General features: G+C 52.5%; 1 protein-coding gene across 1 annotated transcript in view; it reads right to left on the bottom strand.

Annotated features, from left to right (window-relative positions):
* ADAMTS17 (ADAM metallopeptidase with thrombospondin type 1 motif, 17) overlaps positions 1 to 27,290 on the bottom strand; it is a 195,371-nt gene that overhangs the window by 89,157 nt on the left and 78,924 nt on the right. The window contains exon 8 of the mRNA XM_004692959.1: positions 24,213 to 24,318. Within this exon, the coding sequence (XP_004693016.1) occupies positions 24,213 to 24,318 (106 nt within the window). The remainder of the gene's footprint in view (positions 1 to 24,212; positions 24,319 to 27,290) is intronic.

Raw genomic sequence — 27,290 nt, 5'->3', positions numbered from 1 at the left:
CCACCTGGGGCTGACCACGCAGGACAAGCTGAGACACGCAACACTCAGGTCAGAGGACCCAGCTCGTGGGCCCATCTGGCCAGGACAGCGGCTCAATGTGCCATGTGGCCACGTGCTGCCCATCTCTGCAAACGGCCCAGCAGAAAACACACACACTTCCGCTCATTCGAAAGTATTATTGGAGGACTGAGACACTATCATGGGACATCGTCACTCATGACCCCTGACCCCGAGTCACTCAGAGGGGATGAATATGAATGGAGGTTGTTATCAAAAGAGCTCTAAATGCTCCTCGGAAGCCATGTTCTTCTGGTTTCCTTCACATGTCTCTGGTTGTCTTTCACCAGCTCCCCTGACTGTGGCGGAATGCTGGTATCTCCCAGAAGGAAGCCCACCTTCCCTTGCTCCGCCACCCCAGCCACGCCAGCCTCTGTGGAGTGGGACCAGCCCAGCTGATCTGTCTGGCTGTCCTGCTGCTGAGGTTGTGCTCACACACATTCTGCTCCCTCAGCAGAGGGGGTGCTTACTAAGGGGTCAAATGATTTCCTCTCCAAGCTCTTTATCTCAATAAAACTTCTCTATTTCAATGCGCGCATGTGGCTACGTGTGGTGTGCAAAGGTCTGCCTGTTCTGCTCCCCACTCAGTCTCTGGGGACGCCTCTCACCGTCCCTACACCTCTGGCCTGTACCCCAGTTCTGTATGAATAAATAAATCTTTAAAAAAAATACTTGACTTAGAGCTTAATTAGAAATTTTTAAATAAAGCAGGTGATTCTGTTTTCAAGTGGATGCATCTCAGTGAGCTCTGCTACATGTCCATAGGAGCCAGAAATGCAATGTCTCGCGAAAAAGTGGTTCCTTATCTAAAGAGAAGGTGTAAGAAGGACATGCAGATCCAGCCAGAGTGCCCTGTCACCAAGCGGGGTGAAGCCGCCCGGGGGCGGGGACCCGGGACGGCCGTTCTTCCAGCTGGGTGCCCACACCAGCCGCCTCCACAGTCTGGGGGTGGGGAGCTCCGGGCGGCCACCAGATGGGTTTTTCAAACAACAAGGATGTTATTTGGAAACCACAGTCGGAGGAGATCCAAGCCCTGGCAGCGTGGCCCCGCCACGTAGGGAGGAATGTTTCACTTGTGCCTGATTCCAAGTTTTCTTCGGCGGTCAAGTTGGTTGTAAAATAAAAGAGCCTCCTTCGCCCACACTGCCAGGCTTGCTGGCCCGGGAACCCGGTCTCTCAGGAGACAAAACTGTGTTTACAAAAGAAAAGCTGAGTGAGCGTCCACACTGCGTGCCCGCCCTGCGTGTTCTGTTGGGGTTTCGTCCTGCCAGCCCCAGGGAAGGACTTCCCTAAGGAATGTTCCAGTCAGCAAGATCAGCCAAGAGTGAGATTCTTGGGTTTCTGGAGCTTGTCTCGAAGCGAGATCACGCTTGATCTGGTTTAAAATGTTCAAATGTTAACTAAGTGCCTCATAAATTTACCATTTGATGAACTAGTTGGGAATCCTGGATATTTGAGGTTTACATAAACTACTGTTTAGGCTATTTTTAGCTTACATTAAGGCTTACTTGACTGAAACATTCATGTTATTTTAGGTTTACGTCCCGGGACATCTATTATTTCTGGCAATATTATATTTAACAAAAGCTTTTAGCGTTAGGCACACACGCTAACTTTGACTTTTAAGTGACTGTGGGATGAAAGACACAGATGGGCCTCATGTCACATGTGACCCAGATTTATCAGACACAATAATCACTCAATGAATCTGAGTTGATTTTATCTTAAAATAAAATAACACGTTGCTTCTGGAAATTGTAGGCCCCACGTAGGGGGCTCAAAGAGCATTGCCCCAATGTTGGCTCAGCTCTTCCGAGCTTCACCCCCAATTCCGCAAGCCTTGGCAGATGGCCAGGTGTTCTAGACTTGAATCTTCTGCTGTTCTGTGAGCTCTGGTTCTGAGCCTACCTGTCTGTTTCTCGGGAGCCTTGGGCGTTTGATGTCGGGTATGTGAATCAGATCCAGCAGTCTTGGGAAAGAATGCTAAGGGGTGAAGAGCCCAAGGGAGGAGCTCCTTGCTCCTCCAGTGTAACCCCACTGGAGAGGTTGGGGGCTACTCCAAGCCCTGAGGGAACGGTGCCTGACAACCCCCGTCAATAAATGTTCACTAAATCACAGAAGTAGGGACATCCTATGGCAGTTTTTAAAAAAATGAGATGCAGGTTTGTATAAGTTACTTCTGATTAACATTATAGTAACACAGCAGGCTTGCACTAGAAATTCTCCACAACCAGTTGCCTCTGCACTGTATCTTGATCAACACTCCTCAGAAGTGTGACTCAGAAGGGCTCGGTCGCCAGGGACTGAGTCTCCTTGTTGGAATACAACAGATGGGCACCAACGTCCAGATAATCTCACCCCAAAGAAGCCCCTGCACGATTCTGTTTTTGTGAAGGGAAAGGAACCACCCAGCTTACAGGGATTCAGTAGCAAGGCAGCCACCAGAATTGATTTGGGGTGGGGGTCTCCACAGAGTCAGGCTCAGGCTCGCCTCCTGCACACAGGTGCATGACTACAAGAATAATTCCAAACTCAGAACCACCCCCAGGTGAACACTGATGAGTAGGCTGTTCCTCCGTGCCCTTTCCTGTAATGCTAACGTCTCAGTAGGGAATGTGGTGAGACACAGACCGGACATGCTGTCTCCCAGCGAGGCGGAGAATGGAAATGACCAAAATACTCAAGTTCTTGGATTTTTATGTATATGGGATTTCAATGTCAGGTGTAGGGTGAAGTCTCAAATATTTAACAAAAATCCAACGAATTGTGTTGAAGGAGAGAAAATGAAAAAAAAAAAAAAAGAGAGAGAGAGAGAATAAAACAAAGGCCATTCTGGTCCTTGCTCTGGTGGATGAACAGGTGCTCCAGCGTCCATGGGCGGGTCTGATGACACTGTGTTATTCACTTTGCTCTTGGGGTCTCAGCATGTCGGGGCCTCTCTCTGTGAGCACAGGGCCCTCCAGAGGGAGATTCTGTTGTTTCATGACCCACATTTTCCATACAACACAGACACAATGTGTGGCATCTTGGTCAGCGAAATTTAAGGGACACTTGATGTGTAGAGAAATGGCTGCCTGTTCCCACAGGCATGCTGGGCGTGAGGGAACGGGGACAAACATTCCTGCTGTTGACTAGACACCTTCCTGAGTGATTTTTCAAAGACTATCTTTACTGCTTATTTCAGAACCTAACGCTGCAAGATGTGGCACCACATCTTGCCCAAGTGTTATCATTTATGCTATGACATGTCTCTCTACATCTTGGGGATAAAACAAGGCTATTCTTGATGAGCACCTTGGAGGCTGTGGGACTGGAGTGAAGCACTCAGGGTCACCCCCGGGGTTAGTCTCTCACTCGCAGCTGAGATTTTTTTCCTCCAAAACCATCTTTCTGGGCCCCATGATTACAACAGGCACCATGCCTGTCACTGCTGAGGCATCTCTTCTTCTAGCACCTTCTTCATGGACCCCACTCTGCCCTGACACACAGCAGCTGGCTCTAAGACCCAAAGAATCTCCAATTCCCTGACAGTTTGGATTAAAATATGTAAACAGTCAAGAGGATGATAGGAAATCCTCCTCCTTGGGTAGAAACAGACAGAACCTGGCTTGGGAGTCAGAGTGACCTGGATGCAAATTCCAACTCTGCCTTTTATGAACATACTGGTTACGCTGCTGGCACAGGCCAGGCTGGGGCTGACATTCTAAGGGATGGAGGTGAGGGTCACAGGAGAACACCCTCTACCCTGCCCCCCAAACACCTGGCAAACGGTGGGCACAGAAGAGGCACAGAGAGGCCTCACATCGAAGCACGCACCTGAGTGAAGGAGTCTGTGTCCCTGAGCTGCACCTCAGGAGCCCTCGGGGCTACCAAGTGCATGAGGGAGCATGAAATGTCACCCAGAAGGGGAGGAGGGCCTGCAGAGAACTGGAAGTCTCTATCCCACCTCAATGCTTCTATGTTCCATTTTTCTTCTGCAATGAAGGGCCTGTTCTGATAGATGAGACCCTGAACTGAGCCTTAGGGCCCCAGGCTCTGGGTAGGCAGTCCTCTCTGGCCTGCAGACACCCTCCAGCTGCCTGTGGAGGAGAGCCACTGGGAACCACTGTGTATACCAGTGAGAGAAGGCGTCAGTTTGGGATCCCACCGCCCCCCAATTTCCTTCATCCCCCAGCCGCAGTTCTTGGCTTGAAAGTAGCATGCCACACTCTTGCTTGGTTGTCTCTGTGTCCAGCAGCCTGAGGCTCCAGAGATGGAGGGCTCTGAAGGCAGAAGGGTGGGATCTCAGTGAAAAGCCGCTTCCTGGCCCTGAAGGCTAAGTGGGTCACGGGCACCAGTATCTCTGGCCCTGCTCTCACATGCCAAAAGTGGAGGTCTCATCCTGCTCTGCTCCACCAACTCTCGAGAATGGAGAGGGGGCCGCAGAGTATGAATGTAGCCTCAGAAGGAGCAGGTGCTTGGGACCAGTCCAGAACTCCCCTAAGTAACGCTTGTAGGAAACACAACTGCCCTCTGTTCACCACTTGGACACTTGGGCTCCTGAGAATGCAGGACAGGAGTGCGCCTTGGCCACTTTACTGGCCTATGTCCCGGTTCTCTTTAGGGCGCCCATGTCTGAGATATTTCCAGTATCAGTTCTGATCGCAAACCTCCCCATGTGTACCGAAGGTGTGGAGGGCAAGGGAAGGGGGGGAGATAAGACATACCAGGTCTGAGAGATACTGGGTAGACACAGTGTCGTTTGGGTATGATTAGGGGAGGGTGCTGTTGGGGTGAGAAACGTTGAAATTCTTTCTGAGATTTAGCCACCCTGAAACGTTTGCATATTAAAGACAAATTGTGGGGAGATGATTGCTCAGGATATAACTCAGCTACTAGCTGAGACCCAGGCTTTAAATAGCCACATGATTTGAGACCAAGGGTTTTTGCAGTCCCTTCACCTGAGCCTATGTGGGAACCAGAGCTAGAGAAAAGTAACACCCCATAGTCAGCTGTGGAAATTCCCCAAAGAAGATGGTCCCTAAATGCTGTTCTGGGAGCAGACATCTGGTCTACCTTACAGGTTTCTCCTTCATTGACCCAGGCCCCGTGTGAACAAGGATGGAACAGTGGGAAGACAGACACTTGGGAGTCACTCAAAAGTCCTCTTTAAATGCAAACCTCATTGCCAGCCTTCAAAATGTCCACCTTTTAGAACAATTTCCTTATAAGAAATGCTCTAAGTTCATTGGTTTTATGTCAATCCTTTCCTCACCAAAGAAAGAAAAAAAAAAAAAAGTATTCATTTTCCCCCCTTTTTAATCATTGCCATTCTTTCACAAGACAAGAAAATGTCAAGTTACACTTAGACTTAGCAACTTTGATTGTGTGGACGTTTAGATTTAATGAATCTTCCATGGACAGACAGCAACTATGGAATTTCTCAGGGAAGGTTTTGCTCAGCTAATAGGAAGGGCTGCTTGCGGGGTACCCACTCATTTCCACAACAGCTAAATTAAGTACATAGTAGAAATTCTAAAGATGTAGAGGGGTGCAAGATACACAGGGTTTCCTGGCTCCTGCTAACTCTGACCCCCACTCCTGAGACAATCGCTGTCACCGTCTCTCCCAGAGCTGCTATTTTAATGAGCCATGGAAACCAGCCTCTAGCACTTCCAACCCCTTCAAAGGCAGAGCAGAAGAGGGGATTAGCTGATGGTGGGAGGGAGACAGAACCTGCACTACCCAGAGTTCAAAGACCCCTGAGGAACATCAAAGGGTTCAGGATGCTTCAGGCAGGCAAGGCTAAGGACAGACTGCTTCCTGCTGCTAATAGCCATCCCTCCCTTCCTTTCCATAAACACCCCTCATCAGGGGGGCTTTACAGCCTAATTATTTGGGCTCTGCCTTTTCCACCTAGCCCAGGGGGTCGGGCTGGGGTGGTTTGGGGGCACAGGGTTAGACATGTGCACTCCTGTTCCACCTCGCAGCTCTGACGTGCATGCTGCAGGTTGGGAGCTTTCAGGGGTCACCCAAGTGACCTCAGCTCTGACCCTGTAGCAAGTGCCTGCATGACTGCCACAAGATCCTGCTGTCCAGCACCTTTGCTCCTGCCCTTTACCCAAGTGGACGCCCCTGCCCATCCCCGCAACAGGAGTCCTCAGCTGCCCGTGAGGCTGAGACTGTAGAGACCCTTTGGCCCTTTCCAGCCAGAAGGTCCCTGCACCCTGAACTTCAAGCACCAGATCCCTTCTCTGCAGGCCTCCCCAAGGGCAGGACCTGTCATTCTTCACCCTCCAAGAGCCCAGAACCTCTCCCCAGCCCCACAGGCAGGCTAACCACTAGAAGGTGCTGATCTGCATTGTAAGCTGATGTCAGAGACAAAACCAACCGGCATGACTCTAAGAACTTCGCTCACAGGTTTCACTCCATGGATCTATGATCTGCCTGTCCCTCAGTTAGGTGGCAGGTGAGGTTGAGCTTGCAGTCCCACCCTCGGCTTCCTGTGAGACCTTTCTCTGCACAGGGAATAAATTAGAAATGAGCAGCCACACCGCCCAGCGGCAACAATAGGGAGCCAGCCCTCCCTTCCTGGATCGAAGGCAGGTCACATCCTGCCTAATGAAACAACACTAACGAGATAGCACAGAATTTCAAAGGCAAATTCTAGAACTTGAGGGACCCAGCACAATTCCTCGAACACCCTGGTTCTGCACATGGTCACACGGGGGTGGGACACGCAGACACCTAGTTCTCGGCGCCAGAAGTTCTGTTTCACGGGCAGAAGGGAAGTGTGACCCGAGCATCTGGATTTTTAAACTCTCAGAGAATTCTAAAGTCCATGAACATGTGAGAATCCCACTACAGGGCACACCAATGGTCCTCAAACTCCAGAGCTCATGAAGACCCTTGGTGCACCGAAGACAAGTCCCAACGCTTTGGCTTCAGCCAGAGTTTCAGATTCAGCAGGCAGGTCTAACCGGGGCGGGGGTCAGGGGAATGGGAAGCTGCGTTTCCAGGCCCCACGTGAGGCTGAAGCTGCTGGCCCAGGCTGCACCCCCGAGAGCCACGCTGATGGCTTTACCAGGAAGCGGTCGCCTGGATGAGCATGAGAATCACCTGGGACACTTGGAACATTCCAGGGCCTGGGGCCCACCCCCGACCAGGTAAATCAGGATTTCTGGGCGCGAACGCAGCAGTTGTCATCTGTGGGGCACCCCAGGCGAGTCTAGGAAGCCTCCAGGACGTGGGAAACAGGCCATGCCTGCCTCTCCCCACGCACAGACCCGGGCCTGCCTTCTCAGGGAGCAGCGAGCAAGCGCACACCTCTCACTGGTCACCCACTTCATGGTCCTCTTGCAGCTCTCTACTTTCCTCTCTTACCCACACATTTCGGGGAGAGTCCAAGTCATCACACGAATCATCACTCGCCGACTGCTTCGCCAACCCCAGATTTAGGACCATCACTTCTTGGTCAAAGGCACAGTGCTGACTGTGGTTTATTTCTGCCTAGATCCCCAAACCCGGGGCCCGACTAGGAAGGCTGCGACCGTTGGTAGGTTCTGGACACACGCAAAGGGCAATGTCCACACGTCTCCTCCCCATATCCTCCCCTGGTGGGGAGGAGCCTCACCAGGACAGACTTCAGAACCGCCACTGCTCCCCTGCTAACTTAGTGAACACTAGCTTCGTGGTTCTCTGGAACACCCTGGGTATGGAATATATAGACCCATTGTTCTCTAACACCATGGTTGGGTTTTGAAATTTCCATGCAATTTATTTTCCTTTTATTTATTTAATTTTTTGAGGCTCTTGTTAAGCAATACTTTTTATCTTTTAAAAAAATCTTCACTTCCCCTAGAATAAATTATAGCTTCTTGCAGTAATCACTACTGCTTAACTGGCACGCAATTTGCAGGATAAAAATATATTCTTTTGGCCGTCTTAATGACTGTGTACAAAACGTGTCCTCAAACCCTCTCTGGATGTTGGCTCAGAGCAACGATCCTGTTAAGAGGATGGAATGCGGCTTCAGGCAAGGCCAAAAGCATTGCATAAGCGATAATTGATATTTTTACTAGCGGCAGCTTTGTACTTGATAATGGGTTATTGAAACAGGAAAAGAGGCCCTCCCCACAGACTCCCACCTGACGGGGAAAGAGAAAAGGTGTTGCAGACAAATGCCTCTCCGTGTCAGTAAAGGGCTATTCCAGCAGGTTCCGCAGCTTCCAGAATGTGCAGCCCAGGCCGGGGGCAGCAGGACAGGCCCTGGTTCTGCGTCTCTACGTTGCAGCAGGATGGACGGCGGCTGCCCACTCAGACGCCCCCTCCAGTGAACGAGACTCAGCCCGCGTGGGACTGGGCGGCAAGGAGGCGCCAGGAGGCGCTCGGGGACAGAGAGCCCTGCACCCTGCCCCGATTCCTTTGTTGAGACTGATATGATGAAGGCCTTTATCTAAAGGTCTGCTTTCAACCTGTATTTGTGGAAGAGTTGCGTGGCACCCCTGGCACGCGGGAGAGCAGACACTCGCTAGGCTGCCACACCAGCAGCCACTTGCCCGTGTCGTGGGCCACTCCCCTGGCTGGCCACGGCTCTGGGCTGCTCCAGGTGGGAGGTCAGGGGCTGTCACTGAACTGAAGAGAGCTGAGGCTCACACTTCACAAAAGCGCCAGAGGGTCCTCTCCCACCCTCTGCATGTTGAGACCCTCAAGAAAGGGAACCCACATTGCAATCTAAAGCATGAAAGGAGACCTGTGCAGGAGTGGTGCCTGGCCAGCAGGGGAAGGGCAGAGGCCTGCGGGCTGGAAGGGGTCTCCACATCTGGGGAGGGTGTCACCTCCCCCACGGCTTGGCCACCGTGACCCTTTGTTTGCTTTTGCCATGTGATTCTCCATCCCACTAAGCCACCAGCACAAGCTCAGCTTCCTCAGATCCCATGAGAGACCAGCCGACTTGGGGCCGGGCATCGCCAGCACTGTGGTCCATGCGGACAGCCTCGGAGAGCTCTCGCTGCCGACATACATCTTTCGCTTTCTCACTGTCCTGTCACAGGCGTACAGCACACTCATTCTCCTCATTCATAGTCTTTCTTTGGGGGCCACTAGCTGGAAGACAGCCGGGGGGGGGGGAGCCCCAGGCAGTGACCGCAGGGGGAGATGGACCCACTGCGTCCAGCTTCCTCTCAACAGGGCTGTCCCGTCCTCCAAGCCAGCTGCACCACAGAGACTGGGTAACTTGGGCTTCCAGGCCCTGCTGCCCTGCCCTTCAGGCTGCCACAGGTTGCCCTTCTGAGCCAACCTGAGGGGCTGACACACGGCCACTAGCGCCGGCAGCCCTCCAGCTGCACCTACCCAGGCTGAGTCCTGGGGTCCTGAGGCCCCAGCCTCCTCGCTTCCCACTTGCTGTCTCTCCGCTTCCAGACGGCACCGTAACCCATCCTCATGGCCTCGTTTCTGTCATAAAGGGCCCATCCCCTGGGAGGAGGAAGAAAGATGTGGGGCCCAAAGAGAACAAGGACTGAAGGCTCAAAGCCAACAGGCTCCACGCCCCCTGTGGAAAAGCAGAGAGTGGGTCTGAGCTCCAGATGCAGCCAGGAGTCCCCAGCACTGCGCCCCCACCCCCACTCCCGTTACCCCCAAAGTCCTCAAGAGGCTCTTCACCCCGGACAGGGGAGATCAATGACTCAGGGAACAGGAACCTGTGTGGGGCTGGGCTCTTTTTCCAGCTAATTCCACAGCCGCTCGCCAGAGCCCGGTCCACAAGGTGGGAGGAGACCTACTTCGGGCTCTGAGAAAAGAGCAGTGTTTATCAGCCACGGTGACGGAGTGTGATGAAAAACGCCTCCCACAGCACACAGCACAGGCAAGATGTCTGTCCCTGTCGCTGCGACTAAGAGGACAGGACGATGACAAAGATGCTCCTAGCAACAAGTACAGTCCCCAAACCTGGCTGGGTGGAAGGAAGGTTAGGGAAACATGGGCTTGAATCCCACCTGCAGAAACCCTGGTTTAATGGGTATGAGGTGTGGCCAGGATGTCTGCATTTTTAAAGACCCTCAAGGCACACTCTCTCTCCTTTTAAATGTTTTGTTTTGAAAAATTATAGCTGCATAGCTGGGAGAAAAACAGCGGTACTCTTTCCGGCCTCCCTCCTCGGTCGCATGGAGCAGAGACAGCGCAATCCTGGCCAGGAAGCCAGTGTTGGTGCAGACACGCCCCGCCCACGGGCAGGGATGCCCTCAGAGGGATTCCTCAGGGGGCTTCCGGGCTCACGCAAATGCGTCACCCAGCAGGAACGGAGGCTGTGCCTGCGCCGTTTTGCTCCTGGGCTGCAAACCTGCACAGCGTGTCCATGCACAGAACTTTGCAGAAAACATTACAGGCTATTTGTGTAGCTCAGCAAATCTAGTCATAGAGAAGCCTGCACATATCATAAGAATACAGACTTAACAGTGGCCCCTCTACCTGCCCAGGGCGCTTGGCACCGATGGAGCGTAGGACCGGGAAAGGGCATGTGAAGGCTGTGGACGCACAGACGTACACGGCTGCACGACATTCACCGAACTGTGTCTTTCTTCAGTGATAAATTAGCTTTAGTTCACTACCACTTTTCATTTTATAAACCTAGACATTTTTAACTTCAGTTTTGTAATGACATGTAGCTTAAAACACAAACATTATATAGCTTACGACATTACTTTCTTTATATCCTGGTTCCATAAGCATTTTTCTCTATTTCTAAATGTTTATATATATATATATATTTTTTTTCTTTAAAAACTTTTTTTAAGATCAAAGCTATAGACACACTTTTGCCCAGGCCTGCTCAGGGTTGGGACCTCCACTATCACTGTTCTCAGCTCCACGTCTCATTCCCCTAGAGGTTCTTCAGGGCCGGTGACTTGCAGGCCGCTGTGGTCTCCTACGGTAGCAGTGACTTCTGGACACTGTCCTAAAGGCCCCGCCTGAGGCCCGTCTGAAGGAGAGGTCCCCGTTTGCAGCCATAGGGCCACAGTGGTTTCCTTTTTTCCCAGGACAGGTGTGCCATGGGGACATGGGGCGCCATGACTGTTCTTCTCGATTCAGGAAAACCTTGCCATGCTGAGACCCTTGTCACACTTTCCCAGGAGCTTACTGAGTTCTGGAAGAGCATCTGTGAAACCCTCACTTGGCTTCTTGGTTGGGATTCTTCTTTTCTTCTCCTGCAACTTCCTTGTCTCTTGCTCTTCTTCAGCTGTGAGGTCCTGACCTGGTTCCACCAGCTCGTCATGAGTCAGTCCCTCAGGACAACTCCCCTAGGAGCCCGTACTGACGGGTGACACTGTCACCTACCCACAGCCAGGTCCAAGCTTGTTGGCTTGGAAGCATCATCACTCTCGGAAGCTCCTTCGACGCCACGGTGGAAACCTGGGTATCTTCTCACAGGTGCTGTTCATACAGCACAGGCTCCTGATGCAGCCATAAATGCCATAATCCTTCCAGAATTTTATTAGTTTCTTCTCTAGGGTAGCATTAGCCTGGGCAAAGGTCCTTCTCAGACAGTAGGCTTAATAACTGCTATAATGCTTTGATCTGTTGGCAGGATATGGAGAGAAATAGCACTTTGATACTGGGAGAAAGAGCACAAGTAAAAAAGAGAATCCCTGAATGCATTCAGGGAACATCATCAATAAATAAGCAAAGTCTCGAGTTTGTGATTTTCCAAACAGCACTTTTCCATTTTGATGGTGTAGCGACGAGGAGGACGTCTTGGAAGAGGAGAGGTGTCACCCATGGCTTCCTGTTGCTCCTGTAGCGCGTGGGCATTGTGTGCTCACGGGTGCATTTGAAGGCCTTGGGATTCTCCTTGTGCCAAGTCACAAAAGGTTTTAATTTCTAGTCTGACCACTGGCCCCAGGCTAGCGGTCAGCCTGTCCTTAAAAGGCTCAGAATCTAGCCCTGACTTGGCCTCCTCGTGGATGAAAGTGCTGCATTCCAGGCATTCATTTCCAGAGCAGGGAGGTTCCATCCATACTGAAGATTAATTCTGGTAAGTCAATTTCCTCCACAATCAGCTTATTCAGAGTTTCCAAAACTTTTTCAGCTGCCTTTACATCAGCGCGAGCAGGTTCACGACTCACTTTCACATGAGGTAATGAATAACGAATTCTTGAATCACTTAAACCACCCAGAGCTAGCAGGAAATTCAACATCATAGTCAGCTCCAACCTTTTCTTTCAACATCGCAAACAAACTTCTGCTTCAGCTGATGGTCACGGTGCTGAGAGGGATATGCTTCTGAATCCGGGCTTCGTCCAGGTCATAAGAAGTTTCTCCGTATCTTAAGGTCCTTAAATTTGTATTAGTCTCCTTGCCTTCGGGGAAACAGATCTCTCAACATGCTTCTGTCATTCCCTTTTTGTTCTTTAATGTTGTAGCAAGGAGACACGGCTCACTAGCGAGCAATAGTATCCTTGATTTTCCATTTTTCTAGTTCTTAATCACTTTTCATTTTATTTCCAGGTCATTTGCTCCAGGAGGCCTCTTACTGGCAACATCAGCAGTGAAGCGCATCTGCTGAGGGTGGACATGATCAACAAGACAACAGGACATTAAACCAAGCACAAGGAGAAAGATGCTGTCCGAGGCTGGGCGACGTCAGAAGTTCGAGGTCGCTGCCCGCAGAATGCGATGACACATGATGGCTACGGCCTCACTGGGGGGAGAAGATACATGTGTGGTGTATAGCTGAGCAAAACAAAGTGATGTGGTATGTGACTGTACCACCCACAGTGTATATTCAGATCTCATCAATTAAGCAAGCATGTGCACACATTTGTGTGTGTACATAGTTCTAGGCAAGTTCATCACACATGTGGTTTCCTGTAAGCATCAATGTAGCGTCACCACCAGACTATGCCTCTTTATAGCGACACTGACCCTTCTCCTCATCCCTTACACCTTATATCTCCACGGCTACTAATCTCTTATCTGGAACTTCAGGAATGCTACATGAATGGAATCATATAGTGCGCAGCCTTTGAGAACAGGCTTTTTTCATGCCACATAATTTCTTTCAGATTCATCCATATGGTCATGTGTTTTTTTAATTCATTTCCTTATTTATTGCTAAATAATATACCCAGAATATGGATATACCACGAGATTTTTTCACCATTCACCAATAAAGACATTTGGGTAGTTTCAAATTGTTGGCTTTTATAACTTAAGCTGCTATAAATATGCACAAGTTTCTGAGTAAAAATGATTTTGTTTCTGTAGGATAAGTGCTCAAAGTACAATCACTGCTCATATATATAAATATATATATGTATACACACACACATATATGTACATACACTTTACATCATTGTTCACTCCTGCACAATGTTTAACTTTCCTCACGTATAGTCCTCATAAAGTTCCCAGCACCAAGTCACTGATGAGTCATCACCATCATCTCTTGTGCTCTTCCTGCCCGTTTCAATCACTTGTTCTTATGGAAAACTTGTTATTAATTTTCATTTAGATTTCATTTCTATCAGAGAACATACTCAAGAGGCTCTCAATTCTGTTAAATCCATTAAGGTGTGTTTCAGACCCACGCTATGCTCTCTCTTGGTGACTGTTCTTGAAAAGAAAAGACTTAAGAAGAATGTGCACTTTGCTGTTGTTGGATGGGCTGGTCCACAAAGGCCACTTCTACCCTGTTGTTTGATGGGATCATACAGTTATTTTATATGAACTTGCAAATAATGATGGAGGCTTCTTTATACTTTAAAACTATTGTCAAAAGATTCCAACCTCTGTCACTGGTGTCACTTCATCGGCTTTTCTCTGAGTTGGGATTTTCCTGGTCCGGGGAGGAGGAGTGAGCTTCAACTCCACTCTAGGTTTCACACATGACTCTGGCTATCGTACTGAGGGAATCTTGATGTATGACAGCAGGCAGTCACCCGCTTAGGTTTATCAGGCAGGTCTGGCCTACTTCCAGGGGCTATCATTCAATGATGCTTTAGTGCCTCCAGTGTTTAGGGTTTCATGCAAGGCATTCTAGTCTGCCTTGTTTCCCTGGGGTTCCTGGGATCCATTTCAGTCCCTGCCAGTGATGTTCTCAGGAGTATAAGGCACTCCTGGGTTGCCTTGTGTGGCTGGGCCACTTCCGGGCTAGACCTGACTTTTTCTGTGCCACAGGGAGGAGGAAAGGAAGACAGAGGGCCTCACTGGCACTGCTGGTAGTTGGGGTGCTGCCCATATCCTGGGTGTGGGACAGGAGTTGATCTGGGTGCTGTCACAGGTAGATCAGTTGGCCCATGGTACCCTAGTTATAGAGTGGGTGTCTGCATTCCCCACTAGATCCCTACTGGGCTTTGCCTTTCCCAGTCTTGGCAAGATGGGGCCAATAAGTTCTAGGGGTTCCTGCCTATGTCTACTGAAGGTTCCAGGTCACAGACTTCTAGCCACCACATGTGTGATAGGAGCACCCCTGGGCTTCCTTTTCCTTCCAACAAGATGTAAATAATAGTAGTGTTATAGGGTAGGGTGCAAATGAATGCAACCAAGCATCTGTTTGACCACTTTTCCAGGTGGGTCAAGAAACTGGGTACTCAGAATTTCTGCACACCCTTCTCCCACCTTTGGGCCATCTCTATGTCTGATAAACTTGCTACCTCTCTCCACATGCAGATCACAGCCACAGCGTTAAGTCAGGGGGCTCTGTGGCCAAGCCTCTCTCCCAGGGAGGCCTCAACTCTAACATTTGCGCTTTGTATAGGGCTAAGAAACATCCACTTAGCGGCAAGAGCATCAGGCCACGGATGCCCTCGCTCCCGTCAGGCATGCTGAGAGTTTTGCGGAGACCACTTAGGTTCCTGCCTCTGCACCATCTGCTGGGTGTGACTAGTTACCCGTAGATTCTTGGCTGACTTCTGAGACGGCCTCTTTCCGTTCTTAGTGCTCACAAGTTATGTTTGCCTAGCCATTCTGGAATCTTTCCCCCAAATAACCTTAATATCTGAAGTCTAAAATGTCTCATTTCCATTTATCTCATTGCCCTTTTGCAATGGCATTTGCCTAGGCGCTGTGTTCAGCACTCACTGCTCTTCCCTCCCTGCTCCCCACAGTCACCAAGGCAGCCGACATCCTGGGCATCCTCATTCGCAAACAAGCTCTCTCAGTCCAGGCTGGCAGAGGCTGAATGATGGGGAGCAGCTGGATGACCTCATCGCCTCCTCCATTATCTGGGTCTTCAGTCCCTGCAGTACAAGTTGTCCGGGACAACCATGGGAGCCCAGATGGGACTCGTGGGCATCCAGGTCATGACTAGGACTAGTGACAAAGGCCACTCACTTACAAAAGGCAGCATCCCCCATCTGGGGGTCTTCAAAAGGGGTAGCTCCCCAAGCCTTCACCAATCCACAGATTGAAAATATACCAGAGGGGAGAGGGAGCTGGGGGAGGGGCTCATTAAGTTCCCTCCCGGTTTGGGAAACACCCCACAAAGTTGCTTTTACTGATTCATCTTTGCCAGAAAAGGAATTTTATGGGTACTTTCTAAGGCTGCTATATGCACAAGGAGAAAGAGGTCCAGAAGCGCTGTGTCAGCTGGGCACCAGGCCCGAGCTCCCGCAGTGAACCAGCATCTCAGGACATGTGATTCAAGTCCTGGGGCAGCAAGAAGTGACTGGCTCCTGGCCTTCAGGATTCACTCTTAACCCTCAGTTTCCATGAAGTATTGGGGTGCTGCACTGGTATTCTAGGATGTGGGTAACAGCCTGCCAAACGTGGAAAGAGATGATGATGCCTTTCCTACCGGATCCTTGCCCCCCAACAGGGCAGCCTCCAGGAGGATTCTTCACACATGGTCCCTGGCAAGAGGGTGGGAAGAAGTCAGTCTTAGGAGAAGCAGCTCGTAGGTCAGCCTCCAGGCTGAACAGAGTCCTGAGTGGGAGTCACGGGGCACGGCAGGAGCAGCAGCTTGTGCAGCTGGAGGCTGCCCCTCTGTCCAACGCCACCACTCTGGGAGCATTGGACATTTCTGTTCCATGTTTGACTCCTGCTGATTCCTTTCTCCCATCTTCTACATGGAAAATCCCCATCTCATGGGCAAACCAAACTCTGGTTGACTTGCGTTCCTGGCCGGGTCGTCAGCATCCAAGAGTTGCCAGATTTTATGATGTACCGAGTGAAGTGTTCAGACTAGACTTGAGGTCTCTGTCCACCAGGGGGATGAATGCTGTCCCGAGGTGGTCTCCCGGCTAGAGTGGACGCCCAGTGGAAACCTAGCAGGAAGCTCATGCGAGACCCTGGGAGCCTGCTGGCATGATGAGGTGGCAAATAAAGCACAGGTGGAAAGGGCCACAGACAAGAGTCTGCGAGAATGGCAGGGAGCGATTCTAGTGACTCGCCATGGGCAAAGCTTAGAAAGGAAGACAGAAAACAACTGGCCCTTCAACCCACCAAGAGGCGGGGGTGGAGGGGAGGGCCGACTTCTTTGCTGGTTTGTGGGCTGGAGAGTTTTAGGTGATAACTGTCAAATCAGTAAGGACTACTGGGGTTGGTAGGGGGATGGGAAAATAGAGGGGTTTCTGGGAATCCCGCTGAGTGAGCCAGACAGCATGTGGAGCAGGTAGTTGCTGTAGGCTGCCTGGCCACCCTTTCCTTTAGAACAGCTGACTTCCTGCTGCGGGCGCAGTTTCTGATACCCAGGGTGATCGCAGTAGATGAGCCACAGAGATGAACAAGTCCTTCATTAAGCCAGGTGAAGCCCACTGCAGAGCCTCCGACATGGCCAAATTTCTAGGTGTCGTTTACCCCACGAGCACGTGCTTCTGTATGAAACCAGCCCACGCATGCCTCTCCATCCTAGACTGGGGTCCTCAGGGTGTCAGAGGATACCCACACATCTCTGGAATTTTCCATCAGTGATGGCAGCAAGTGAACAAGGATGTCAGGCATGAAGCCAAATCCCTAGAAGCCAAACATCTGGGGAAGGGGCATGTCTTTAGCAGGCTTGGGCTGCTAGAACAAAATGCCACAGCTGGGGAGGCCCACCAACAATAGAAATTGCTTTCTCATAGTTCAGATAAGGATGCCAGGTAGTGAAGGCGCATTTCGGGGTGACAGGAGGCATCCTGGCAATGTAGCCCTACCTGGCAGAAAGAGGGCTGCAGCCTCCTTTTGTAAGGGCACTAATACCACTCATGGGGGCTCCACCCTCAGGACAGGATCACTTCCCAACAGGGAGCCTCACCTCCAAATAGCATCATATTGGGGGTCAAATTCCAATTCTATAACGGGGGGGGGTGCACATAAATATTTAATCCATAAGAGAACACTTGGTCTAGAGAGAAATTGTATCAGTCTAACCCTTCGGCCCTCCAGTGGAGCTTCCAAAGCTCTTTCCCGATAATTGCAACCCATTTAGCTGACTCCTGAAAACATGGGAGCGAAACATCACAGGTCCACTGACACTTGGGTTTTCTTTTAAACAGACAATGCAAACATACACTGTTGATAATTAAGAGTCCAGAGTTGTCAATGAATTTTCTCTTAGGACTATTGTCATAATATTCTCTTTTCTCCAGCTGCCCTTACTGTAAGAAGACAGTACATAATACATGGAACATGTAAAATACATGTTCATCGACTGAGGATGTTCTTGGGAAGAGTCCCCATCAATAGCAGGCTATTGTTAAATTTGGAGAGAGTCAAAAGTTACACAGAGATTTTCAAACACTTGACAGTTAATGCCCCTAACTAGCCCTCAAGTTGTTCGATCAAGGTGCACTGAAGAGGCAGCACCCAGGAAATCACATGGGGTGGGGGCAGCTTAGCCTCGGCAGGACTTCATTCAGTTGTGTGCAAGGCAGGGCTCCGGGCCCGGCTTCCTCTCGGCCACCGACAGCCGTGGGAAGGGCGGTAACCTGCCATCTGCAAAATGAAGCTGAGCCCTGCAGACGTCCCTTCCAGCCCTGGGAACCATGAGAAAGCCGCTTAGGTGAAGCTGCCAGAAGCTCTGGCAATCTAACGAGAAAACTGGACTGCATCTAATTCCTGGAATAGTCTGTCATGTAAGGGAGTTCTGAGGGGATTTCAGAATTCGGTTCTGCAGCCAAACTCAACTTTCCTCCCGTCTCCTCAAACACCGTCTCGGACGTCCTTGTTTTCAGTCAGGCAATGAACTGGACAATTAAATACAAAGAATTCCTGGGCTAGAGGAGACTTGTGACCTTCCCTATTAGTCCTGCACCCCCAGATCCAGCTGGGTTTTCCATCAGGGCAATAACACCCAGCCGAGAGCTGCTCGGACGGGCTGCTTGGCACGCAGGGGCGGCTGCGTCCGCCGGCTTCTGGGAGCTTTGCACAGTTTCCCTTTGTGGGTTTTTCTGTGTTCCCTTCCCAGGCCAGGAACACAGACCCGGGGAGGCGGCGGCAAGGTCCTCTTAAGGACAGCAGCTCCGGGCTTTCCAGGCCGTTGCGGGAGAGTTTTCTCCTACCCTGGGCGAGGGGTAGACTCCAGAGGAAATCCTGGTGACTTTCCCAGAGTTCCTGTTAGTGCCGGGCAGTGAGGGATCCTTGCTCAGGGCAGAAAAGGATAAATAGGCCGTGCCATAGAGCGCTCCCGGCGGGGCCCCGCTCCACATCAGCAGAAGGAAATTCTGCTTTTATTTGTGTGGGAGGAGGAGAGAGGAGAAAAAGCAGAGTTGGGGTGAAGGGCGGGCTCGGGGCGACGCCGAGAGGGGCTAAACAGGGTGCTGCCGCCTCCCAAACCCGGCGCAGCTGCAGCCTTGCCAAGCTCAGCAAAGAGCCGAGGTGGAAGGTGGTGGGCGCGTAGCTGTGAAGACCCTGCAATTTTTAGGCAGTAAAATTGAACAAATGACAATTTAAAAAATGAGCCCTGAAGGCTCTGCCTGACCCGGCATTTGGGTAAAATAGCCCCACCCCGCGGACTCCCACGTGTGGACATGTCAGGGGCCAGACGCCGAGGACGGCACGCAGGCGTCACCCAGCACCAGGCGTCACCCAGCACCAGGCGTCACCCAGCACCAGGCGTCACCCAGCACCTCTGCGGAAACCAGAGCGCCCTGGGCAGGCCTAGCACCTCCGAGCACCCTGCAACCGGAGGGAGGCTGCAGGGGGCTGGGAGCTGAGGGGATGAGGCCCCACGAGCCAGGCAGACCCTGGCTAAATGCCCAGCTGAGACCTACCTGCTCTCGAGCCAGATCCCACCCCTGTGGCTTCCTGCAGGCCTCCTGGAGGAGGTGACCCTTCCCACTTCTGTTCTGTGAGGAAGCCCGAACCCCATGTGTGAACACAACCACCACGCCTCCAACTGAAGCAAAGTCTGCTCCCCAGCCCCCCCAGGGGCTCCAAACAGGCTGTTTCGACAGCCTCTCCTGTACATTCCTCATAAGGTGAGCCCAGCTGATACCTGTGCTGTGCCTGTCAGGTCAGTGTCCAGGGCAAGGGTGGTGGCCACCCCGGGGTCTGCTGCCAGCTACATCTGGCCTGGGTTCACTCCACATCACCCCCATGCCATACCAGGCTGCTCCTAATACAGAAGACAGACCAGCACTTCCAAGCTTCACACATCTGGATAACGACTTTCCTTGCTTCCTGCTCTGGGACTGAGACAATGCTTTTCAGTCTGAACTGAGTCAACTCCAGTTATGAGAACATTTCCCCCAGCACCGCCCCCCCCCCACCTTGCCCCCAGCCCTCCCAGCCCCTCGACCAGGAACTCCTGCTTCTCAGGAATCAGACGCTGCTGCTGGGGGTTGCGGCGGCTGTCCCCAGTCACGTGTCCATAGGGCAACCTTCTGGTCCTCACAGCCCTGAACTGGTATTTTCCCAGTGTCACATTCTAGCTGGGGACGTTCAGAGTGGGGAGGGTCCTCACAGGAGGGTAACCAGCTTCTAAAGACCTGCCTGGGGCTGTGGGTCCATGATCTGCGTGGGCATCATGCTACTTAGTGATGCCCACTAGATCAGTGCTTTCAAAATGGAGGGTAGGACTCTGGGGGGCACAGGTATCTGGGTGGGTCTGAGAACCCAGATGTGCCCCCCACACAGCTGCAGCTGGGTCCACTTACAACTACACAGCTGACCCTGCACACGTGGGGGTCAGGGCATGGACCCACCTTGGCAGTGAGGATCCAAGAACTTCCAGCTCACCCCAATGTCACTACTGATGGTCTGCTGTTGGCCACAGGCTTACGATGATACCAACAATCCAGGAACACTTACTTTTTATGTTAGTTGTTTCAACCACTGTCCTCTTCCAATAAAGTCGCTAAAGAAAATTAAACACTGTAAGGAAATCCTAAGGACCACACCCTAAGGAGCGGATGGCACAGTGAGCAGCAGGTCAGAGCGCAGCACTGTGCAGCCGGCCGCAGCCACTGCAGCACGAGTTCGATCCCCGGCCAGGGAGGGACCCACAAGGCACGGCAGACCTCTCCTGACCCGCCCGCTGCTCCCCTCAGCAGTGTACTTCATCCATCTGCCTGTTCTGCTCCCTGCTCTGTCTCTGGTGAATCCTCTCACCTCTGGCCTGTGCCCCAGTTCTGTATGCAGAAATAAATAAATCTTAAAAAAAAAAAAAAAGAAGAAGAACATCTGAACATCTGTATCTAAATGGAGCAACCTGGCATCTGATCTGCAGCTCAAGGAGAACCCGCTCACCTGTTTGCAGGTGCACATGGCCCTGCTGGGTCCCCATCACAGCTCTTCCCAGGCCAGCTGCATGTCACGCAACAGCCTGCGTTTCTCATCAGCTCCGAGTAGTCGCACACTCCCTCCTGGGGGCAGGGGAGGCTCCTGCGGGCCCCACCTGGCCCTCCAGCCCTGCTCCTCCCCTCCCATTCGCAGGCTTCCGCAGGTCACATTCTTCCCCTCACAGGTGACTTTACGCGTGACCCTGCGCCCCCAGCAAGGTCTCTCTCTGCAGCACAGGACGTGTTGGGGAACAAGACAGAACTAAATCTTTGCCTGCAGCGTAAGTTTCAGGAAGGCTGGGCTTTCCTCAGCTGCCTCACCGGTCCCCACGCTGTGGTGCGAGGGACACGGCAAAGGTGGCGCGGGAGGGTGAGGAGCAAGAGCCGGGAGTGCGGGACCACGTGGAGCACCACCGTGGCTCCCAGCACAGGAGGGCAAGCTGGGCCCGTGGAGTCCAGGGCAGAAGCCGAAGGTGGGCGCTCCGACAGCACGTCTGCAGCTGTCCTGGGCTGCACCAGGACTCGCCCGGAGGGCCTTCCAGCGCGCTCTCCCAGAGGATGCTCGCTGACTAGAGGGAGGCTGGAGGCGCTGATGAAAGGAGAGGTTAATCCCAGCACGGACAAGGACACTTCTTAACGCAGGCGAGGGCCCGTGGACATCGGGAGAAGCCCCAGGAAGAGCTGGCGGAGAGAACAGTCCCCTGGAGCACAGGCATCGGAATCGGATGGCGACTCTCTCCGACACGTGGCCCTAGGGCGGCGGCTGGCCCTGCTCCTCAGATGGGTTGTGGAGGTAACAGGAGCCTGTGCAAAGGCTCACCCATCTCCTCGAGGAAGGGAGACCAGTGGGTGAGCCCCCCAGGGGTTTTTGGGGTGCGTACAGAGAGCACTTAAAATTCCACCAAGAAATGCTGCAGAGCAGTGGCCGGCACGGTGCACCGAGCTGGTGGCCTGCCCTGTCTCCCTTCACACAGACGCGGTGCTGAGTTCTCACTCTGCTTCAAACCTGCAGTCGCTCCTGGGGGTGGGATATGCGGAGCGGGCTGGCCAGCCTTTGCGAGCACAGCGAGCCCTGGACGGGAGACCGTGGCTTCACCCTGGTGGGCTCTGCTTTCCAAATGCTTGGGAATAATCAGAGACAGCAGGCTGCCCTGGGAGAACCATAACACCCAGCCACAGGAACAAGGCCCAACACTAGCAGGATTTATTGGCTTTGATTAACAATAAGGTGTTTGTTTTTGTAGGTAATTAGAGTTCAATAGCGAGCCATTAAGAGTCCTCCGAAGAAATTCTAAACAGACTGTAGCTCAAGGCTACTAACTATGACTGAATCTACCCATTCATCCCTGCAGACCTCCTGGGCTAAGAGGCCAGTGTTTGATCTGGCACAACCAAGCAGGTCATCAGCAAGCAAATGACCCAACTCGTTTTTAATGTCCAAGGAGAAAGGCCTCTGTGAGGTAGGCGAGCGCGGTGCGAAGGTGGCCGGGGACAGTGCAGCTCATAGAAGCACATCTACTCAAAGGCCCACAGCTACCTGCAAGTTGGGGGCTAGTGTAACGGCTCAGCAGTCTCACAACCATCAGGTAGCTGGTTCCCAGCCGCCAAGCCCGCCCAGCGGGTCATCTGCTCTGATGGGGGGTGGGGGGGAGCAGATGTTACCAAAGCAATCTTCCTCTAGGCCTTTCCCCACCTCGCACCCAATCTTGGATATAGGGTTTCAACAACCCAGAGCTCTGACCATCACTTTGATTACAATTCATTATTAAAATTATTCCTATTTCTATATTGCCTAGACAATACAGTCTGGGCAAAGTGCTATCAGAATATTTTAAAAATATCATCCAGATGAAAGAAACGTACATAGAGAAGACCCGCTCCCTCTGGCTCCCCCAGTCCCTGAGTCAATAACATGCCGATCTCTCCTAAACCTCAGAAAATTTATAAAGTTATTTCCACTCTTGAAGTCACATCATGATATCCCCTACTCCCCTGGGGAGGAGTGAAAAAAATGAAAAAAGGGGCCAGGTAAACAAAAAAAGACCCAAACTAAAGCCTCAGGTATGGTTCACTCTAGAGGAAAACAATGCTCTTGTCCTCCCCAGGAAAGACAGACTTTCCTCTTGCAGAAGGTTAAGATCGAGGGTCCCAGGCATCTTGCTGTGCAGGGCATGAGAAAACTTTACAGTATATATGAGTGGGTGGATTCCCCCCTCCAAGAACTAATTTCCATTTAAGTATGCGCGATCCAATATAATATAAAATTTCCTCTTGTGTTGCAAGCTTTGGCCTCCTTGATTTATTTGTTTTTGAATCCCCTAAGCAGTCTCAGACAAATAACTGCTCCAAGGGGAGAGAAGACCCTCAGGCAAGTGATACTGCTTGCTGGCTTCCTGCCTCCTGAGACTTCCTGGAGGTGAGCCCAGCTTGGACCTCCGCTGAGCCCTCTGGCCCTCCGTTCTCTCCCCCGAAAAGCCAGGAGGCTGACTCAGATGCCCTCTGCAGCTGTGGGCTCTGAGGTCGTGTGGTTATTTCCTCTGAAGATAGAGCTTTCAGCGTGTCAGGGCCAAGCTGTGGAACCTTCAGACTCAGACACTGACCCTGTACCTGCAGGCAGTTAGACTGCCACTGGCTGGGAGAAAAAAGTCAGCATTATGAAGAACGACGCCATGATGTAAGTGACGGTGTCAATCAAAGATTGTGCGGACCCAGGAAGGGAACCGTGAACCAAAGAAGGGAACCAAAGAAGCCATGAAGGAAAGCTCTTCCCTTTCTCACGTGTGCTTTGAGAAGAGACGTGAACAGGCTAGTGAGGACAGTGTTACAGGGTAGTGGCCACCAAAGCAGAGGGCCTGAGGGTCATGACTCGAGCAGGGGAGGGAAGGAAGGGCTTGCAGTGACGACCCCCAATAACTGAATGACGGGAGCACGTGAGAAATGGAGGCCTGCAATTCGGACTTGGTCCTGCGCTTTCATGCTCTAGCGTCACCAGACAAACTCCCCTTACTGATGACCCATCTGAGGCGTGCAGAACCCTGAGGTGACCTTATCAGCAAGTTCACGATGTCAAACAGGAAAGTATGGTTGCAATGCGAAAGGATGGAAGTCACTCCTGCCTGCCAGCAGCACTACCCCCACTCCGGGGTATTCTCTCCCGGAAGGGAGGCTTCGGAGAATTCTTCGAAAACCACTGGAAAAATTCACCCTCTCATAAACGGGTTGGAATGCTAGGTGTGTAACCAGCTACACTGAAATGTTGTTGCAGCCAAACAGAGGAGACCTGAAGATTCAGTTCACATTCCCACTGTCTAGATCTGTCTTTGCAGTCATCTCTTAGGGGCTGGGCTTGCTCACCTCGGCTCTTAGTCTCGAAGAGCCGAGGCATTGGGTGGCACTAACGCGCACAGAATCCCAGTTTAGAGGAAAACCGTGTCTTCGGGAAGGAACGGGAGGCGGCAGGGCAGCGCGGCGCCATCTTACTTGTGGCCCAGCTCATGGGCGATGGTGAAGGCCAGGTTGAGCCCGTTGTCTTCCGCGAGCACACACTTCCGCTTCGCGCTGCATACGCCTCCCAGGTAAGCGATTCCTGCAGCAGAGACACAAAGCATGTCCTCTTCAGGGGGTGGGGGCGGCCCTGAGCTCTCTGGGCAAGTCCACACAGTCAATACTAGGCACAATCGAAGAAAGGGCACGCGGGACGATGATGCCCACGGGGCTGAGCTCAAGGCGGGCTGGCTGGGGGAGGACGCAGCTCGTGCCCTGACCTGAGCCGCAGCGGCCTCTCTCGGGCATCGAATGGGCACCAGGACATGCGCTGGCAACTTGGCCATATTGTCTAATGTGCCCTCCTGACCCAGGGTGGAGGTATCAGCTGAGGCTCGGAGAGGAAAGGGAGCTTCCCTTCCTGACATCGTCTGGACTGGCAGCTGGTGCTGAGACACTAAGCCAGAACTGGTCAACTTTGAGACCAGCGCTGAGACCACGTGAGGCCAGCAAAGTGAGGCACCCAGCCTGAAGAGTTCAAAAAGTTTTGCTCACAGAAGCTGCCTGCTCTTGCATGTCCCCCGGGCGGGAGGCCGTCCTTGCCTCCTTGCGTTCCGCAGCCTGGGCACCTCCGCCCCGCCCCAGGCCTGGCCCTTGGTAGCTCGATACTCTCAGGCTGTAAGCTGGGATTGGGGGCCAAGGAAGGTGCAGAATGTTCAGGAAAATGCTTCAGGAGCCCTGGAGTGAGAAGGGGAGCAGCACCCCCAGGGACAGAGAGGAAGCAGGAAAAGGGGGCCTGGGAGCCATGGGTGAGGATGGACCCACACAGGGACTCGCTCCTCCCTGCCCACACCTGACTGGGAGAGGACCCTCTGTGAGACAGGAAACCCAACCAAAGCAGCCAGGAGGGATGCAGATGTGGGGGGGCAGGGTGAGCAAGGGGCTGAAACTGAGGATGGGGACTCCTGGCAGGAGGAAGGTGACCTTGCAGTGATGTGTGTGCACTCCGTGGGGCTCCGGATACACTGGCATGCTGAGGAATGTGGGATGGAGGCTCGGCCACATATCCAGGCTGAGCCCCTGTCTCCAGAGCCCGCCCCCCTTCCTCCTAGCTTCTGCTGTCTTGGTACCCAGGACAAACAGTTCGATCTTGAGCCTCTGGCGTGTTTCGGCTTGTTTCAGAAGTGCCCCCTGCCAAGTGACCAGCTGGACAGGCTAGTCCATGGACCCCTGAGACTTGGCACAGTCACGCAAGTAAGGACTGGAATTCTCTGCATCTTCCATCACGGTCCGTGGTAGCTGACGCCTGAGTGTACCTGGGGAAAGGTATGTACCAGCGGTGGCACCAGCTTGGGCCCCAGGCCCAAGAGGCTCAGGGCTCTCCTACGGTGAGATCGCAGGGACGTGGGGCACACGGTGGCCTGCTGGCCAGGCCCCTGCCATCCAGCAGAGTCTACTGGCCAGGCGGATGGAGGCTCAGCCAGTCAGCCTCTGCCCGTCAGCCCTGTGTGGGAGGCGTGGGCCACAGAGACACAGCCCCCCACCCAGCAGCCCCACTGGGAGGGCCCTTTTCACTAAAGCATACAAGGTATCTGGGGAGCTGATGGTCTCAGGCACGGGAGGCAGGAAAGAAGGAGTTGGCATTGGCGGTGGGAAAGGAACCAGGAATCAATTAAATTCCAAATACCTAAGTCAACATCCTCGGTTGACATCCAGTTCAAACCCCAGCCCCACACGGAGTTCTCCCCGCTCCCGACCCACCACAGGAGGGGCTCACCAGCTCCTGATCTGCAAGGAGATTCCAGGGGAGCCTGGCACCTCACTCCGTGTCTATTTTTCACTTGGAAACACGCAGTGTGCACAAGGTTGAAGAATTTTTTAAAAAGGGAAAATATGTTATTTGGTTTCAAGATACTTTTTTTTTGTGTACGTGGCCATCACAACCCGGCTGGCCATGCAGACGACTGGCAGCAGTGACAAGCAGAAAGGACGACTCTGGCTTCCTGGGGTCTTCAAGGTCGTTATTCTGGTTTTGTTTAAAAATGCTTTGTGGGTTGCTGCAGAAAGTCCAGCAGTGAGTAGGTGGAATGTGCCTACATAGCCCTGATGGTATGTGCACGCATGCACGCACTCGGACGCACACCAGGCGGTGCCCTCCCGGCCAGGCTACGGCCTCCTGGGTCAATGGATCAATTAGAAACAATCAGATGCTTGAGAAGGCGCCCGGCGAGGGGCGGGGCAGGGGTGGAGAGTGCAGGGAGGCTGGGAGGGCCAACTGTGCCCTGTGCCGGCTCTGCCCTCCCAGGAGAGCCCCCTGATCCCGCAGACTTTAACTGCCACACACACCGTGCCCTGGTCTCAGACACTCTCAGCCCCCCAGTCCCGAGTCTCCCCTCTCACTGGGTAACACTGGAAGCTGGAGAACCAGTTACGCAACGAGCCTTGCCATAATTGCATTTTAATTTTTTCCAAGACACAGATGATTTTTTCCCTTTTTACTAGAAAACAAAAGATCAGTCTATTTACATGAAATGCCCTCCCACCAAGGTGGATTAAGGTCGAGTGCTTTTAATGATTTATTCCATTCCTGAACTGCCTGGTCGTAAAACTGAGCAGGGCCAAATGCATACAAGAAAATGCCCAGCCGCCCCTCCCCATAACAGCGCTCAGGAGCCGAATGTATTTATGAGGGACGGTATGGAAATGCTTAGAACTCACAAAACAAAGTCTGGAGAAAATCCCAGGTTGTTGTAAAAGTAAGAGCTGCAGGGAATGAAAGGCAATTAAGCCAGGAGCTTCAGCGGAAAACAAAGCCCCACCGCTATTCCTGGCTGGTTCCTGGCCGCTAGAAAAGAGCACTGGGCAGGGAGACTGTCCGGCTGCAAAAGCTCCAGCCTAGAAGGACCTTGCTGATGCCCCCGGGGGCTTGTTGGACGTGGGGAGACCCGCCCCTTTTCTGTATGGGTTCCTTGTATGATCACAGGCGTCTTTAATACTCGTTTGGCGACACTCAGTGTGGCCGTGGCCCAGCGCGTTCCCACAGGGGGCTCCCACTTGGCAAGGACCACCTCTCGG

This window comes from Condylura cristata, unplaced genomic scaffold, assembly GCF_000260355.1.
Source record: "Condylura cristata isolate star-nosed mole 26May11 unplaced genomic scaffold, ConCri1.0 scaffold00035, whole genome shotgun sequence".
NCBI lineage: Eukaryota > Metazoa > Chordata > Mammalia > Eulipotyphla > Talpidae > Condylura > Condylura cristata.
This window is presented reverse-complemented; position numbering and strand designations above follow the sequence as displayed.